Genomic DNA, 17,618 nt, shown 5'->3' with positions numbered 1-17,618 from the left:
TAAAGTCAATGCAAGCGTACATGGCGCGAAAAAGCGGAAAAGCGAAGCGAAAAAGCGTCTTTTAATTATTCTGAACGAGTCCGAATTTTGCGTATATTCGCCGGTGTGTAAGGACCTTTAGAATTGTAATTTCTCAACTGAAAAGCCATAGGCTAATACCAGCAGTCAGAATCTGGGTCATCCCCAGAGCAGACTTTCCATCTCTCTGAGCCGGCAGTGACTCACTCAGAGCTTTCTGCCAGCAACAGGACTGAGACAGATTAAAAGCAACCCAGCAAAGACTAAAAAAATAAAATGAAACATGGATTATAAGACATCCCATTTGGTATATATATATATATATATTTAATATATATACATTTCATTTTAAGCACCAATATAATGCTTCAATTCCAACATACGGTAGATGAAGTGGGGACAGTAGGAGGAAATATGATTTTAAGCATCAGTTTGCACGAACCACTCAAAGGCAAATGTGTCCTTCAGTAGTAGGAATCAGAATGTGGAATTCGCTCCACACTGACTTAAAATGTTGTACAAATATTTATCAATTTAAAAAATTGTATAAAAAAAAATGTATTAGACAATATGAAGAAGATGAATAGGAAAGGATTTGACTTTGGAGTTATCTTTTGTTGTTGTGTTTTGTTTACCATATATGTTTGTTCATTTGTTGCTTGTTTTGTTGCTCGTTTTTGCTTGTTTTTGTTTGTTTTGGTTATGTTTAAACTTGCATGTTAGTGCAGGACAGGTACTGGTGGTATGCGCCGATCATCAAGGATATATATATTTTTTTTAAATTGGATAGGGGGCAGGTATTAATAAGAATGTATTCTTCTTCCTGCTCCTTTTCGCTCATGGGTGTATGTGATTTAATGAATTATTGAAATTATGAATTGTGTGAACTGTAATACACTACCATATGCAAAACAAAATAAAATGAAAGGTTGGCCAGAATACAATTATACCAAAATCAACAAAGTTTGACACTTGTGGTCTCCGAATTACTTGAATAGTTCATTTGTATGTTTTCCATATCTCAAAAAAGTGAGATTTGGGCTGTAAAAAAAATAAAAACATGCAATTAATCATTAAATCGCTCATTAAAGTGAACTGCTCAAATGCAGGGTTTTTTTTTAAGTGTAATGACCAGAAGTGTTTTTAGTTTTTTCACGTGTTCTCACTATGACTCTTCTTTCCTAATGGAAAAGTCTCCCTCCAGCAGCGAGACACACATGGAGCAGCCCCACTCCTCACTCATAGTTTGTGACAGTGTCAACTTGGCGAAGATGACAAGTCAAGTGCACAGAGCCTCTGCCAATGGTTTTGATTGAGAAATGTGAGACGTGTTCTGTCACCTGCTGTCCTACAAACAGGGCAGGCAGTGGCTGAGATAGCTGAGATAACCTGGCCGCATCGTGCAACACCTGCCTGGGTGAACAACTGTGTGTTTATGCCGATGATTACTGTCTGTCACTTCCTGAACGTGGGGATTGGTCAGATAGATTACTTTGAAATATTTACAGTTACTGAATACAAATAACATACATAATATATACATATAGCACATTATAATAAGAAAAGAAAAAATTGTGAGTACCACAAACAATTTTTTCTCAACATATTTTAAGTTAAAATAATACACATTTTATCCAATAGCATCACATTGACGTGTAATGCGGTCTACTTTGGAACTGTGGGCATTACAGGGCAGAGAAACTCTGTAAATCAGATGTGCTTTTCATGAATTAACGTAATATTGTTGGCCCAGACGGTTGGCATGACCGTCTGGGCACCGACTCCCGATCCCCACGACCTTTTCACCCCCCACCTCCCATCTCTCTCCCAATTTCCTGTCAGTCTACTGTTCCTATCAATAAAAGGCAGAAAAAGCCCCACAAAATATATTAAATATATTTTTAAAAACGACTTAATAATGTTTACACCATAATCAACAATCCACCAACATCTCCTGCAGTGCCCATCCTACCAACACCACTGTTTTTTTCACATCTAGCAGAGCTGGGCATGGGAAGGGGCAGTCTGACTCTGAAGCTGAGGTGAGAATTGGGATAGCAGGTGTCTCTGTCTTGAAAAAGGAGACGCCAGACTGTCCTGCTGAGCTCTGGGGGCGGGGTAGCTAGGCGGGGGTTGAAAATGTGCATATACAATAACATGTAATCATGCTTCCTTGACAGTGTGACTTTACATTTTTTACATTTTTCCGGATGCAAGTTTCTGGGGGCTGATTATATTTACTTATTTGTCATAATCTGATTAGGAGTCAGTTAACACACACAACCCTGTGAACGAGCAACCTAAATGTGTTCACATTGGACAAGACACAAAGAAAATTGTTCATTTATACATTTGTAACTCTGCAAGTGGACAAATGTACAAAAAGGACATGGCAGCGTACAATTAAAATAGATTGTATGGTGTGTGTTGGCTTATTGTTGTGATGGATGGATGACAGACATTTATGGGGACATTACAGTTAGATGGCAACCATAAAGATACATCTGATGTTTTAAAGACAAGAAACTGACGATAGGAGGAGTCGTTATGGAAGTGACTTCCAGGCAGTGATGTAAAAGTAACCAAGTACATGTACTCGGCTCCAATCAGAACCTCTCCCTCCGCTGTATAGCTCCGAATTCCGGACTTTCATTTCTACATTGCGGTATTGATACTTTCACTTAAGTAAAATGTGAGTACTTTTTCCCACCACTGACCACCCACTATAACCACGTACGGACCAGGACCACCAGGTCACTTACGTGGAGAGTTTCCTGGTCCAGAACAGCACGCCGGGCCAGATCTCCCTGAGCTGGACCGCCCGGGCCAGGTTGCCTTTGATTTTACACAGGATGTCATTGGACTCCTGGTCCAGCCTGTCGGCGTACGGCAGCAGCTTGTTGTAGACTATGTCTTTCTGGGGGGTGAACCCCAGCAGCCTAGTAGTGTCGGACGCGGCTTCTTTCATGGTTGCAATCGCTCCCTCTTGTTGTCGTTGTTTCACGGGTTCGAGTCCCCCGCCGGCCGGTGCAGCAGCAGCCAGGGTCTGAGCTAAGTGATAGCTAGCTACTAATGCTAAGCTAGCCACTTTCACTGGGACTCCCCCTCTTTCTTTGGTGTTTCGCCCGGGTGGGCGTGGTTATGTGCCTAGCCCCCTATATAACCCTAAAACCCTAACCTTTAAACCTCACTAAAACTATGCCTAAAACCCTCACTTAAACCTCACTAAAACTATGCCTAAAACCCTCACTTAAACCTCACTAAACCTACGCCTAAAACCCTAACTTAAACCTCACTAAAACTATGCCTAAACCCTAACCTTAATCTCACAGGAACTACAGCCTAAACCCTGACCTCAAAGCGACGCCCACCTGGTCGAAGCACCTGGGAAAAGAGAGAGTCCTGGATGATGGGGGGCTAGGTGGGTTAGCCAACACGGCTAGCCGAGTTGTTGCACAAGTTCCAAGTCACGTTAGCTTAGCCGGTGGCTAGCTGAAGTTAATTTAACAGCACCACTGTCCTCAATGGCATCGCACTGAAGTGTTAAGGCTGAAGGAAAATAAAATAAAAAGTACGTCCAGAGAACGTGTTGGTTGGCAGTCGTTTTCTTCTTTTTTTTTAACGGCTTCTTCCAATTTCAACCTACTACTAAATCTAACTATGTAACGTTAGCGAAAGTTAGCTCACTGCTGCTAACGACACAAACACATTCATCTGGATCCCAAGGACTGTCAGCGTCGAATGGTCAGTCCTCCTGCTGCTGCAGAGTGCAGACTAGTGTTTTGCTGTCATCTCGCGAGACTGTGTTTGATGTCAAAGACAGTCTCGCGAGATGTCGCCAAAAACAAAGCAGAAACTTTGCCATAAGTCGTCATTTCCATATATCTATGGTCATTTCCACCACAGTCATGGAACTACAGATACCGTCATCCAACACAGTGGTGTGTAGAGTAATTAAGAACATTTACTCAAGTACTGTAGTACAATTTTGAGGTATTTTACTTTACTGGTGTGTGTGTATATATATATATATATTTAAAAAATGCTGAAATTTCAGTTCCAAATAGTTTATTTGTTTTTCTCAGATCTCTGTCTGCTGGAAATGTCTAGTCAAATGTTTTGTGGTTTGTCCACAAGTGTCTTTCCAAGTTCTCTTTCTTCACCATCATTGTGAACTGAAGTTCTTGCTGATGAGACAAATACTTAGAATTCTGATGACATGTATGACAGTTCCATGTGTGGTACACAAGTACATATGGTTGAGATTTCAGTTCCTTATTTCTTTTTCTCAGTTCTCTGTCTGCTGGAAAAGTCTAGTCAAATGATATGTTGTTTGTTGGAAAGTGTCTTTCTTCACACAATACACACACTATCACTGCATAGTTGTTGCAATTCAGTTTCATTGTCTTTTGTCTCATGACGTCTGTTCCCAAACTCATTCTACTGATGTCTTGTCTCATTAGTTGTGGTTGAAATATAGTAGTTGCTTAATAAACAGGTACACCTGTAGCCTCGCGGCTCGAATGGCCAGACAATATCACTACGCATTGTTTTTTTCTCGCACTGCCAGATTTGTCTGGTTTCCAGGCTAACACACCTGTACCATTGATATGCTGCCCGGGTCAATCCTGTGTTAATTCACACTGCCCCAATCATTTGTTGGGGTTCACATTGAAACCAGCAAACCTGAGCATGGTTGGAAGGTGGACGATATGAATGCATGTTTTTGTCAGGGTTTTCAAATTCCACTATGGACGAGGTAAACTAGTTTTCTGTTTGTCAAGGTCTGTGGCGCCTAGACTCTGGAATGCTCTTCCTTGTGCCCTGAGAGCTGCAGCATCTGTGGATATCTTTAAAAAACTGTTAAAAACAATACTGTTTCAACATGCCTATGGGTTTGGGAATGTCTTTGAGCTTCTCCTCCAGGTGTGAAATGTGTCTAGCTGCTTAGTTTTTTTCTGAGATGCATTGTGCAGTTTTGTTGTTTCTTATCATTTGAAGGTGTCTTGCTGTTTTTATTTCTGTTGTATGTAAAAGCACTTTGTGAGTTCTCTCTGTGAAAAGTGCTATACAATTAAAAAGTACTTAACACAAAAAAGCGTGCAAGCTTTTTTCCATTGTGGTCCTTTCGAAGATGATTCAACACACAGACATATATAGGCTATCTATATATAAAGTGACATAGGACACTGTCTAGGAGCTTGTTTTAGAGGAAAGAAAAGCTCTGTCTTGCATTTCACAACAGTTTGTGTTTTTGTTTTTTTAGCTGTGTTTAAATTTAATTTTGCCTTTTTTTATGCCAATGTTTTTACTCTGTAGCACTTGAGATTTGCTTCAAATGTATAGTGCCTTTAAATAAAATGTATTATCATCTCTGAATTAAACATGGAATTCCATTCCCACGAAAGCCCATATTGTGAACTGCCAGTATGCAGATTAGTTCATACAAATGTGACTTAATTCTGTTCACATAGTACATAGTTACATAGTTAAAAAATAGCACATATACAAGCTCACAGCACGTCACTTCGTTACGCGCTGCAAGCTTGTATCTGCTATTTTTGGACATTTTTGAAAAATCTTGAAAGAGTGAGTGAGAACTATTGATTTAGAAGGCATTTTATCTTGAAAGAGTGAGAACTATTGATTTAGAAGGCATTTGTAGAATCTGCCTCGGCCCTTAATGGGTTAAAACACTACTTTACTGGGGCCCTTGGTTGGTTGATTGCCTCCCTTGTCCCTCTACACCAAATCTCTTTGCCAAAAATAACCAATCTACAATAACCTCATAACACATTGCGACTCATTGTGAGCTTGTAGATTAGCCATTGTCCCTGAATGTTTGCCTATTTTCGGGATGTTATGGGTTCATGTGGTTAATACAGTTCATTATTCATGACAGAAGAACATTTTGTATTTATCAATGGATTCAATAATGGGAATATTCATGGAGAAGGGACACTGGTCGTCACTTACAGCAGTGTATATCAACCTTTTTTGTGCCAAGGCACACCTGGCATAGCCAAAAGATCCCAGGGCACACTAGATATACGGTATATATATATATATAATTATATGTATATATATAAACACACACACACACTAGGGGTGTGCCGATACACTAATTTCATGAAACAATACGATACGATATTGGGCACACAACTTCGATACGATACGCACTTTTTTATTATGAAATCATATGGGGGAGAAAAAAAGCAAATGCAAACAAATATTTCTGTTTTTGCATTATTCAGACATGCAAACTTGTAGCTTTTCAGCTTCCACTAGCCGTTTTGAATCCAAATAGGGCAATAGTGTGACACCTGACCCGAAAAAAAACAGCATGTTGTCACCCTTTTCACCTCGGGGCTGTTTGCACGCCTGATTATTATAATTTTTTTTTTTTTTTTTTTTTTTTCAAAATGATATTTTTTCAAACCTTCTTCAAACGGCGCGGCACACCTCAGCAGTAGCCCCGGCCCAAAATTGGGACGTTTGCCAGGGTTGATATACACTGACTTACAGTACTTTCCCACCTCAGATTCATTTGCCAGTGATTTCTGAATAGGGGAGAGCAGTCTGCTACCTTCTTAGAGGAACACTGACCTCAGGTGGTTGTTCAGTGAAGGGCATTAGGGCTAGCTCTGGTCCATAGCATTAGAAGGAGTTCTCCTTAAGGAGAATTTTGGACTAAGTTTTTCTTACCTTTTCTATGATGTTATATCTTAGGATGAATGGTACAGTAGAACATTTTCATAACTCCATCCTGGGTCCGCCACAGCTTAAAACGTGTGCGGATAGGCCTTGCGTTAGATCACATATTTTAAGTTTTTTTTTTTTTTAGATCTGATGTTCATAGTGACAGAACAGAGAACACTGTCCAAAAAAAAAACAGAAGTCTCGCTAGACGAGATTGAAATCGAGATTTCAATCTCGTCTAGCGAGACTTGGATTTATTTTTATTTTTTTTGGGTTGCATAGTGTTCTGTCACTATGAACATCAGATCTAAAAAATAAAATTAAAAAAAAGCTATTAAAATATAACGTTTAGTTTACTGTACCTGCCAGCACTTTCAGCAGATAGTTGTTTGTAGCTAAATACCGTTTTTTCCCTTTAAGCTACTGTAGGTTAAGCTGTTTCTATATAAACTAGCAAAACTGTTTGCCATTTTTAGTCTGATGTTAGTTTGGGCAATGTAACCATGAATCAAAGCAATGTCAGCGTCACAAATTAGCATACTTAAGACTATATATTATTACATATTTACTGCTTCATAGCAATATGTTGGGTTTGTGGTTTGGGCGTTTGGGCTACAGGCCTGACCTTTCACTGACCTCTCACCAATCAAACAGCACCTTACAACCTGCAGCGAAGCATGACTTGTGCAATCCACACCAGTAGGTGGCGCTATAGTTCAATCATTGACGTTCATTTATTTAGTACATTTATCAATGTTAATCTAATTAAGGTTATAGGTTGGGATTATTGATCTAGGGTTAATAGTAGGCCATTTGATACCAAATAGTTCATTTGTATCTAGCATGACCACTTGTAAATGTAAAGTAAAAGCCTTTCAATGACTAATCAAAAAAGGTTACAGTCCCTAACCATGAATAAAACCAAGACAGCTACACAGTTCAGACAGATAATTCCTATAACCCAATTGAAGAGAAGATCAATAGAACCTGTGCTGGGTATGTGACATGGGAATAAGCATCTTCTGTCTCATGCAAACTAGCCATTCAATATTTGAGTGAAAACTATTTTGACAGAAATTATGACTAAGGATAACCATCATTTTGGATATAGGATATTAAATTCAGAATATGGTTTATGCCATCGATTAAATGCACACTTTTACTGAATAAAAAGTAGGAGAACACATGGTAGTATCCTTGCTCGCCTTAAATGCTTTAAGAACTCATGAAAATGAAGTTCACAGAACAGGATTGATGACATTAAATATAAAGGGTGCATTATCCAAAGCACTTTACAATGTGCATTACATTTCCCCATTCATACAGACACCAGCGGAAACCATGCTTATTGGACACAAGTTAGGGGTTTAGTGTTTTGCTCAAGAGCACTTTGACACGGAGCCGGGCATTGAACCAGGCACCTTCTGATTCAGAAGCGGCCGCACTACCTCCTTAGCCACTGCTCAGAAGCAGTGGTGGAATAAGTAAAGAACTCAGACATTTTACAACAAAAGTAGCAATGCCACAATGTAGAAATACTCTTTTACAAGTAAAAGTCCCATATCCAATATCTTAGTTAAGTCAAAGTACAAAAATACTAGCATTAAAATAAAGTAGCAAACGTAAAAGTACTCATTCAGATTGCCCATTTGAAAATCATATATCATGCTATTGAAATAGACCATTAACTACTGAAGCCCCATTTAAAACGTTGGCTATTTGAAAATAGCTGATCTTCAAACTCACAACACGTTGCAAAGCAATGTGTTGAGCTTGTAGATCTGCCATTTTCAAAAGACGTATTACTTACTTCATAAATTATAGCAAACCTTAATTTATAACTAGTAACTATAGTTTTCAAATAATTGGAACGGAGTAATTTGTACAATATTTTCCTCCGAGATGTAGTGGGAGTAGAAGTATAAAGAAATGGAAATAATCAAGTAAAGTAAAACTACCTAATTTTTTTTACTTAAGTACACTAAGTACATTACTTGAGTAAATGTACTCAAGTCAGAAGGCATTAGGGCATTCACTTGAAAATCAGTTAGTTGAGGAAATAAGAAAAAACACTTACTAGTTTCTCTCTTTTATTATTACAAAATTAACATAAGAAAAACAAATAACATTACGTAGGGCTGGGCAATATGACAAAAATAACTATAACGATTAATGAACAATTATATAAAGTTTAAAAATGTGAAAATAGCAGATCTACGAGCTTGTAGATCAGCTATTTTCTAAAAATGTGTACGTGGCGTACACATTTTGTGTTCATAAAGCCTAAAAGATGGGAGAGGATTCACAGCCGCAAAAAAACATATTTTGTCAACGACTTAAAGCAACCAACAGAAGGTTGCGACCCATTTAACGGCTCATTGCGCAACACAAACAATAAGTCCCATGATAATTCACAGAGGCATACAGTGCGCTTCAACCCCCCAGGCCTTCATCTGCACTGATCTGAGAACACAAGACAGGTGTCAAACAAAAAATAAAACGGGGTTAAACAATACCACAAAAACCCCACTTCTCTAACAAACAAAAACATTGATCACTCAGGGTGTGTGTTTGTTGGGATCATGGGCGCTGTGATCTCAAACGCTTCAATAATGTCCTAGGAAAGATGATAAAACAAAAATTACTGTTAGTTGTTGTTGTTTGTTTTATGTTATACCAATTGTGTGGATTGACAGCTACATGTATATGAGCCACAGGAAAAATAGGAATTGAGACCACACCATTGCAATGAATTGACTAAAGGTGCAAACATTTTCTAAAAAGGGCATGTTAACACAGTCACAGTAAGGAACGTATGTAGTCTCTAGCAGCAGCTCTCAAATTGTTAATATCATCCCAATTTCAAGTCATTGTTCTTTAATTTTCTAGATTTGTGAAGGAGTGCCTTGTGTTCACAGGTTCAACTGAAACGGAATTGAATTATGATAGCGATTGGACAGCTCTAGACCATACAGATTACATACTTATATATACACATATTATGGCTCTTTATGCTTATGGATTACATACTATACTATGGATCTTTATAACCAGAGTTATTGTATAAGCCACAGTGACACAAACAGTGATTCTAGAGCCGTGATTATATTCTTGAAATGGTCCATAATGGCCCACAGTTCCTCACCCTCCAGCTCTGCATGCTGATGGACTGGATGCACTGTTTGCGGGTGGCCGATTCTCCTTTGTCACCTTCTTCCCTTGATGCCTTAGGACCTGAAAGCATGCACACACACACACACACACACACACACACACACACACACACACACACACACACACACACACACACACACACACACACACACACACACACACACACACACACACACACACACACACACACACACACACACACACAATAAACCTCATCGATCTATTCATTCACCAAACCTTTTGGTCTCTCCCGGGCATAATTCTGGCGCCATCCGACCAAACAGCCTCAAACTTGGCATGTCCCCCACATAAACTGGGGGTGTGCAGTACTGAGTGCAATTCCATTGGACCAATGGTTTCCAAGAACCAAAAAAGTTAAGCTGACAACGGGTACAGTATTGCGCAACGGGTGGTAAATGGTGCATTTATATAGCGTTTTTATCCAAAGCGCTTTACATAGATTGTGCATTACATTCACCCATTCACACACACACACACACACACACACACATTCATACATGGCGAATTAGGGGTTCAGCGTCTTGCTCAAGGACACTTCGACACCAACTCTGGGGGACCTCACGGTTCCCATCCGGCCACTCTACCCCTGAGCCACTGCCGCCCCATTGGGGTACATGTAATTGATAAATATCAGCTCTTAAGCAATATTTATTATCCATTAGGTTGTGGGGTTGAACTATCCTTGGAAAAACACAAATCTATTTGGGTCAAGAGGTTGGGAAAATATTGGACAATGAAGTGTATCTTGTGTAATTGGGAGAATGTTGAATGTTCCGTAGGACTGTAAATCATGTTTCCTTGTTTGCAATGATGATTTTCAAGGGACGAAGACCCCCTTAAACTTAAATCCATTCCTTGTATGTACAGTTTGCCAAAAGGTTAATTACCCTCCCTCCATACAACAGCCAATGTCCGAGTCTGACTGCAGATATCCTCAAGTTTAGAGAGAGTTTCATATCATTTCACTTTTCCGAAGCCAACATTTTATTTCAGACATCACTCCCAGCTTAATCCACGAAGATCAACAACTCTCGCTTTCCCTGCACCAAAGAAGAGGGCAGGGCGCCTGTGACCACCAGCCAGAGAACAATCAATATCCAAATCATGCAAAAGAGCAACACAGTCCAACAAGCTCTGGCACTCAACACAGCACACAGAAGTGTACACATGCCAAAGATGAAACGACGCTCTCTGCTTGCCTCGCACTGTTCCTTTCAGATTGCCACAGAACACTCAGGGAGTGTTTGCAGACACACTCCCACACACACTCCACGATGATGTCCATTACTCGCAGATTTCCTTAGGAATCTCTCATTGAAATAGTTGACAAGCTTGACAAGTATAGTAACCAAAAGGGGACTTGGCCATGGGCGAAACCATATGAATATTAATTTAATTGTCTTTATTATCATTTTACAAAAGTATTTGAAAGAATATCAATTCAATTGCCTTTGTCTCTGTGCATTATTGTACAATAAGCTGTGCAGCTCCTTAAAGGGTTCATCCAACATTCCACAAACGCACACGTTGGTTTGCATTTCCATTAATTCTGTCCTGTATCTAGATATATATGTATAGATTTATTCTTTGTCTGTATCCTTGGAATTATATAAATGCTGATCTGACAAACAGCACTCACCAATACAGGGCAACTTGTTTCCGTCCAGGTACATCCTCGCCAAACCATCCTGCAAAACAAAGTAAAAATGTATGTACAGCCCCCTCAAGCTTCCAACTCTGCTTATCCAGAACTATGCAGGACAGTTAAAAGTCAACTTTTAAAACGTCTGTCTAAAATGTAATAATGTGAACATTTAAACAGATGACTTACCCTGAGGAGGAATGAAGTGTGAAACATATTTTCCACTGTATGACTGAATGATTTTGGATCGACGACAAACTCATAGTAGGAAATTGGAGAAGTTGCTGCAATTGAAAGAAAGACAATATGAGATATTTGTCCTGTCTGAAACTTGGTTATTATTCTTGTTGTGGAGTTAATACTCACGATCTTCATTATGGTAACTCGTCAAGAATCCCAGAATCCTCTCTACCTCCTTCTCGGTAGCCTCTTGGTGAGACTCTTCCATTTTCTTCAACTTGAAGACAAGAAAATTAACAAGATGCATTAACATTGCAGACTTGAGTAACATCTACTGTAATGTACCTTTTTGACATAAGTGAATCTCAATAGGTTACAATAACATGCTGAGCACAATTTGTTGTTGTCAATACTCCACTGTTCAGTGTGTGTGTAATTACATGCTGAACAAAGGGTTATTGACAAGTACACTTTCTTTGCTCAGCATGCACTGTAATTGTAGAAAAGCGACCAGACAGGATTTCCAACCCTCAGTAAGTTACTTAGCATTAAAATGAGTTTATTTCCAGTGAATAAACCAGTGTACCTGAAACAGTCAATTATATTTATTTGTATTCAAAATACTTTCAAAAGATAGCATGTTGTTTACAGACAGATCCTAGGTTTGCCATTTACCTGGCACCCTAATTATGTTGTAGCACTTAACAACTCATTCAGTGCCAGACTTATTTCTGGCTTGTGGTCCCACTGCCAGGATTTTGCGATTCACAGAATATTTATCTCCAGTATGATTTATCCCCTGATGGTTGCTAATCACTGAGGGTTTTCAGGTGTGGTTTCACAAATGTCAACGAGGTCATTGCGACCTCGTTGACATTTGTTGTTTGATGTTTGAAAATAATGTTTTACTCAAAAATACATAGTAAAACACAGGAAAACAGGGATTTGTTTTCTCCGTTATTATTTAGTTATAGGAAGTGAATGGAGCAGTAAGTACTTTTTTTCCCCCCAGGAGCCAGGGTATGGCAGCTGCAATACCCTGCCATACCCAATTGACGCCTCTGGCAGTGCTAGATTTTTAATATTAAGTCAAATCGAATTGTAGCTTTGGAGAATCATGACAACCATAGCATTAGCAAATCAGCTAGCAAATAAGCAATGTTATAGATCTGAGTTGCCCACACAGTATGTTAAATTACAGAGGAAAAATACTAAACTAATTTACCTGAGTTGGCATGATCCTTTGGGCCGCCTTAGTGGGTGCCTTCCTCTGGCGCTCTACCCTTTGCTTTGGAGGAGGGGGCTCTGCAAGGAATGAGCCCATCCTACCAGAACCAAAACAATGGAAACGTATAGAGCCACCATAGATATAACGGATTGTTTTGATGCCATCTGCTGTAGAGACGTACATATTTCCCTACATATACAATTTGCTAATAATACAGTAGGATGAAAGAGAGTAAAGAGTAAAATTATTTCAAGAATAGAGCAGACATTTTAATTTATAATTAAGGCATAGATAGACACCAATTGTACATAATCGCTTAAGATAATCACCCAACCTTGTGTGATATTGCCTTTACCCTCTAAAAGCTATAAAGTAATGGGAGAAAAAGAGTTTATAATTTGCCAACAAATATAATGAGTTTCTTCAGAACTCAATCCACAAAGATGTTACTCGGCAGGCAATGTATAAAACAGTCAGCCCCAACTACAGTAGGTACCGTAGGTAAATAACAGGTGACGGGTAACAATAGCAGGTGAAGTGATCAGCCACTCACTAGGCCTGTCGCAATTATTACATGATCGTCTAATCACAATTATTTGAGATAATCAAATTTATTTTTGCATAATCGTTTCCATGTTGAAAGATTTCACACATTTTCAAATATTAAAAAAAAGCAGAAATAGCTGATCTACCAGCTTACAACGCGTCAGACGCGTTGTAAGCTGGTAGATCAGCCATTTCTGCATTTTTTACATGTATAAAAATGATCAAATATCAGAATTTCTGAATTTTTTTACATGTATAAAAATGATCAAATATGTCAATTTCTTTGTATATTTCAGTTATTTGTCGAATCTGCCCAGTGCAATTTTTTATTACAAAGCCTAAAAACCTTCATGTGTTCCAATGTTCAACGCCAAACGCCAAACACACAATTAAATCGTTAAATCGCAATTATGTATCGTCAATTTAAATTTGTAATCGTGACAGCCCTACCACTCACATGTAATGGAAGGTTGGCGCGGTCTTGAAACAGCACTGCGCTCTCTTGGCTACCCTGTGCCAGGCGTCTTGGGGCAGGTAGCCATCGGCTGCCACTCCATTTTCCTCATCCTCATCCTCGTTTTCCAGTCGGTTAAGCCCCATGAAGTTCAGCTGTCAGATAAAGAGACGATCATGAGAGAAACATCAACCAGCACGCGGTTATACGTGTGGATAATGGGCTGGCGAAATGTACACATTAGTGAAATCTACAGTTCACACTTTCACTCATTAGACTCACAAGGTGCTCGGCAAAGGCAGACGGGTCAAAAGCGTTGCCCTCGACAAACAGCTGGCTGGCCTTCTCTTTACACAGGTCTGCGGTCACAACCAGTAGCTGGGTATCCAAAGCCGCTTCTCGAGCCTGGCGGACTGGCAAGGAACAACTCATAAGAACCACCAATATTGACCAGACATAATTATGTTGTAAATGTTTTCCCACAACCAGGGAGTGCAGTGTGAATAGTAACACTATACTTTAAGCACTTATAGAATAAGATAGGGGTACCCTGCATATGATAGAAGGATGGAAAGCTATATGTGAGATATTCTGTAAATCCAACTTAGTCCAAACTCCAAAGTGGAAAAGTTTAAGTTTTGGTTGGGTTCATTTACATCATTTACATCCTTGAAAATGCACAATGAAAAATGTTTACTGTACGTTAAGGGTATATCACCGAATATTTTCCCAAGGGGCATATTTGTGTCAGAGGATACAATACATTTATTAATAATATGATATAAACATTTTGCTTTTATAGTTTGGGGAATAGGCTCTGTGCATAACAGTAGTCCCGGGTTTTCCTGTTCCAGTTCATTTCCCCATAGCTTCATTTGATTGGCTCGGCAGCAGATTTGAATGGGAAACGCACATAAAGCTGCCATTTGTGTTTCTCCTTCAAATATGCTGCTGAGCCAATCAAATTACGCTACAGGAAAATGAAACGCAACAGAACTCCAACTTCAGAATGCCAACTTCAGGAAACAGACGCGAGAGTTTTACAGATTTTTTATTATTAACAGCCATATCACAATTCTCACCCCACCAGTAGACTTTGTCCAAGAGTACATTGAGATTAGTTGCATTCAATTGCACCTACCATCTTTAAACAGTTTGTTTGCCTCATCCAAAACCTCATTTAGCTTGTTGTTGGCAGGACTCAGCATGGCTTCCCTGTCCTCTGTAAGAGACATACTGTATCAATGAACATGCAACAAAGTAGAAAACTGTCAAAGCTACCAGTCCAGCACAATTCTAAATGTCAATTACAGCATACTCCACTGCCCCCAGTCATACTCACGTTGAACAGAGTTTATGAGCTCCCTGTACTTGCTCCGAATTTCTCTCCTCAGGGTGGGATCATCGTCCTCCTCCATCAAAGCAGAGGCACCTTCATCACTAGTGTTGCCATTCTGCCGAGGTGTGGCCCCTCCACCAGTTTTCTTTGCTCGCCTCATGTCTGTATAAAATGAAAATCAAATATCTAAATACTGAATCAAGCTACTTAAAAACTGTCTGGGGGCTCACAAAAGCCTGAGTAGACTATAAAATGAGAGAAAGTGAAATATCCCTTTAATTGCTACTCTTCTGCCCTCACCACACGTGTGTGTCTATGTGGCTATGCAGCGAGCTAAACATTCTTCCACAAAAGCAGTCAAGACGGGAGCTGGCTTGACAGGTATTTAATAGAAGCTGTAAAACTTCAAAACAAGAAAAAGCATGTGTAAATTTCACATAGAATTGTTTGCATTAATCTATGAATTATGACAGAATATGCATAATCTACAACCCAACAAATGTAACAATAACGGCACATGAACATGAACTAGGCATGTATGCACAAACTCAAGTAACATACAGGTAAGTATTAATCAAAAACACAGCAGGTAATTATTCAACAAAAGCACAGTCCTCCAAATACAATGATGGGGTCCCAACAAAATACATATTAATTTGGGGGTTGAAACACTGATCTAGATCAACCAGTCCTTAAATCGCCCTATACCAGTGGTTCTCAACCTTTTCAGGCCTCGACTTTTCAGGCCCCCCCCCCCCCAAAAAAAACATGTTAGAACTGGGGAGTGGGGACCCCTCCTAAAATAATCATATTTGAACCCTGACAAGCACTTGGCATTGTAAGAGCTGAGGCATTACTCTGACAATTTTTGCCTCTTTCTCTGGTAATATTTCACAATTTAGACATTTCTTTATAGTATAGTTTGATTACTTTTGATGCAGTGAGTCTTATTTTTAATTCCTTTTGCAGTATCAAAACTGTCTTAAAAGTCATTTAAGTAGTTAGTTACTTTACTTTGGCATTTGCAGATACGAAAGTAAAAGTCAGACTCGCTAAATCCAAGGACAGTTTTAAAAGAAATCTTAAGCATCGCCTTTAAAAAAAGGTTTTATGCTTTTCTTTTGCTTTATTGTTAAACTAGTTGTACTTTTTCTGTGGTTGCATTCTTGCTCTGTAAAGCATTGGTTCTCAAAGTGGGGTCCGGGGACCCCCAGGGGTACTTGGGGGTGTTCCAGGGGGTCCCCAGCAAAATGTGTGAATATAGCATCACAATAATTTTAACCTTTCATACTTTGGGGCCATTCAAAAATAGCAGATATATAAGCTCATAGCGCGGCACCGAGTGCTGCGCTTTGAGCTTGTAGATCTGCTATTTTTGAAAAATCGTGAAGATTTGTGCAAATCTTTTAATATGTTTCTTTTAAAGCGAACGTTTTAACACAAATCTTTGCTTCTGGGGGTCCCTGGCACAACATTATTTTCAGATGGGGGTCCGCGGCCAAATATATATCAATTTGGGGGTCCCTGGCATGAAAAAGTTTGAGAACCACTGCTGTAAAGCACTTTGAGCTGCATTTCATGACATGAAAGGTGCTATACAAATACAGTTTATTATTATTATGATCGTCTTGATCCAATGCGAGGGTAGTTCCTTCTTCCTGAATCTGGAAACCAAATGTTCGCATCACCAAAACAACCCTATCATTATGATTTTAACCTGCTTTAGATCAGTTAATAGTGATTCTATTACTGACTCAAAGTACACAAATAAACGTGTTTCTACTGGTATTTAGTGAGTATCTGTAGAGATAATGACCGTTGTCATTTTTTAAGATTAAACTTTGACTTTTTAACATCTAATAGTGTTTTGTTTTTTTGCAGAATGGCGAAGAATATCGATGTTTTTGCCAGGAACCATGATCTAAGTGATCGACTAAAGCCTTTATTTATACTCGGTGAAGTACGGTGTTTCTGTTAGGGAAAATACAATATTTACCTTTTTATCCAGATGCACAACCGCGTCTCATCAAAGGAAGTTGTGTTCTTCTTCTCTTCTTGTTTTGATAGGAAGTTGTGTTGCCAGATTGTGTGAGAGAAATAAGCAACCAGGTCTATGAAAACAAGCCCAAAAGAAGCGTGCAATGTAACATCTGCTATTTTCAACAACAACAACAACAAAAAAAAACATTTTAACTACACAAATCTTGTATAAAATATAAATATTTTCAGACGGGGGGTTTCTTGCATCGATATAATATATATCTATGGTTTCTTGGATACATATTCATTTAGGGGTCCTTGACTTGAAAATGTTTGA

General features: G+C 39.1%; 2 protein-coding genes across 5 annotated transcripts in view; both read right to left on the bottom strand.

Annotated features, from left to right (window-relative positions):
• LOC308100126 (proteasome activator complex subunit 4B-like) overlaps window positions 1–3,749 on the bottom strand; it is a 43,530-nt gene extending 39,781 nt beyond the window's left edge. For 2 of the 4 annotated variants that reach the window (XM_080449029.1, XM_080449032.1), the window contains exon 1: window positions 2,781–3,749. In XM_080449029.1, the coding sequence (XP_080305155.1) occupies window positions 2,781–2,986 (206 nt within the window). In that variant the 5' untranslated portion in view covers window positions 2,987–3,749. The remainder of the gene's footprint in view (window positions 1–2,780) is intronic. The other 2 variants (XM_080449030.1, XM_080449031.1) reach the window with 2 other exon arrangements.
• Window positions 3,750–8,790: 5,041 nt separating this feature from the next.
• LOC308100726 (non-structural maintenance of chromosomes element 4 homolog A-like) lies at window positions 8,791–17,348 on the bottom strand. The gene is made up of 11 exons (XM_080449798.1): window positions 17,298–17,348; window positions 15,305–15,463; window positions 15,104–15,184; window positions 14,245–14,375; window positions 13,966–14,117; window positions 12,960–13,059; window positions 11,921–12,011; window positions 11,744–11,838; window positions 11,552–11,600; window positions 9,863–9,951; window positions 8,791–9,334 (listed from the first exon to the last, which is right to left on the bottom strand). Exons 2-11 carry the CDS (start codon window positions 15,459–15,461, stop codon window positions 9,272–9,274), a joined length of 1,008 nt encoding a protein of 335 aa, XP_080305924.1. The 5' UTR covers window positions 15,462–15,463; window positions 17,298–17,348; the 3' UTR covers window positions 8,791–9,271.
• Window positions 17,349–17,618: the final 270 nt, after the last annotated feature.

Source organism: Gymnoscopelus braueri, assembly GCF_963280865.1.
Source record: "Gymnoscopelus braueri genome assembly, chromosome: 14".
NCBI classification, from domain to species: Eukaryota; Metazoa; Chordata; class Actinopteri; order Myctophiformes; family Myctophidae; genus Gymnoscopelus; species Gymnoscopelus braueri.
The sequence above is the reverse complement of the archived record's forward strand: the minus strand, read 5'-3'. Positions and strand labels throughout refer to the sequence as shown.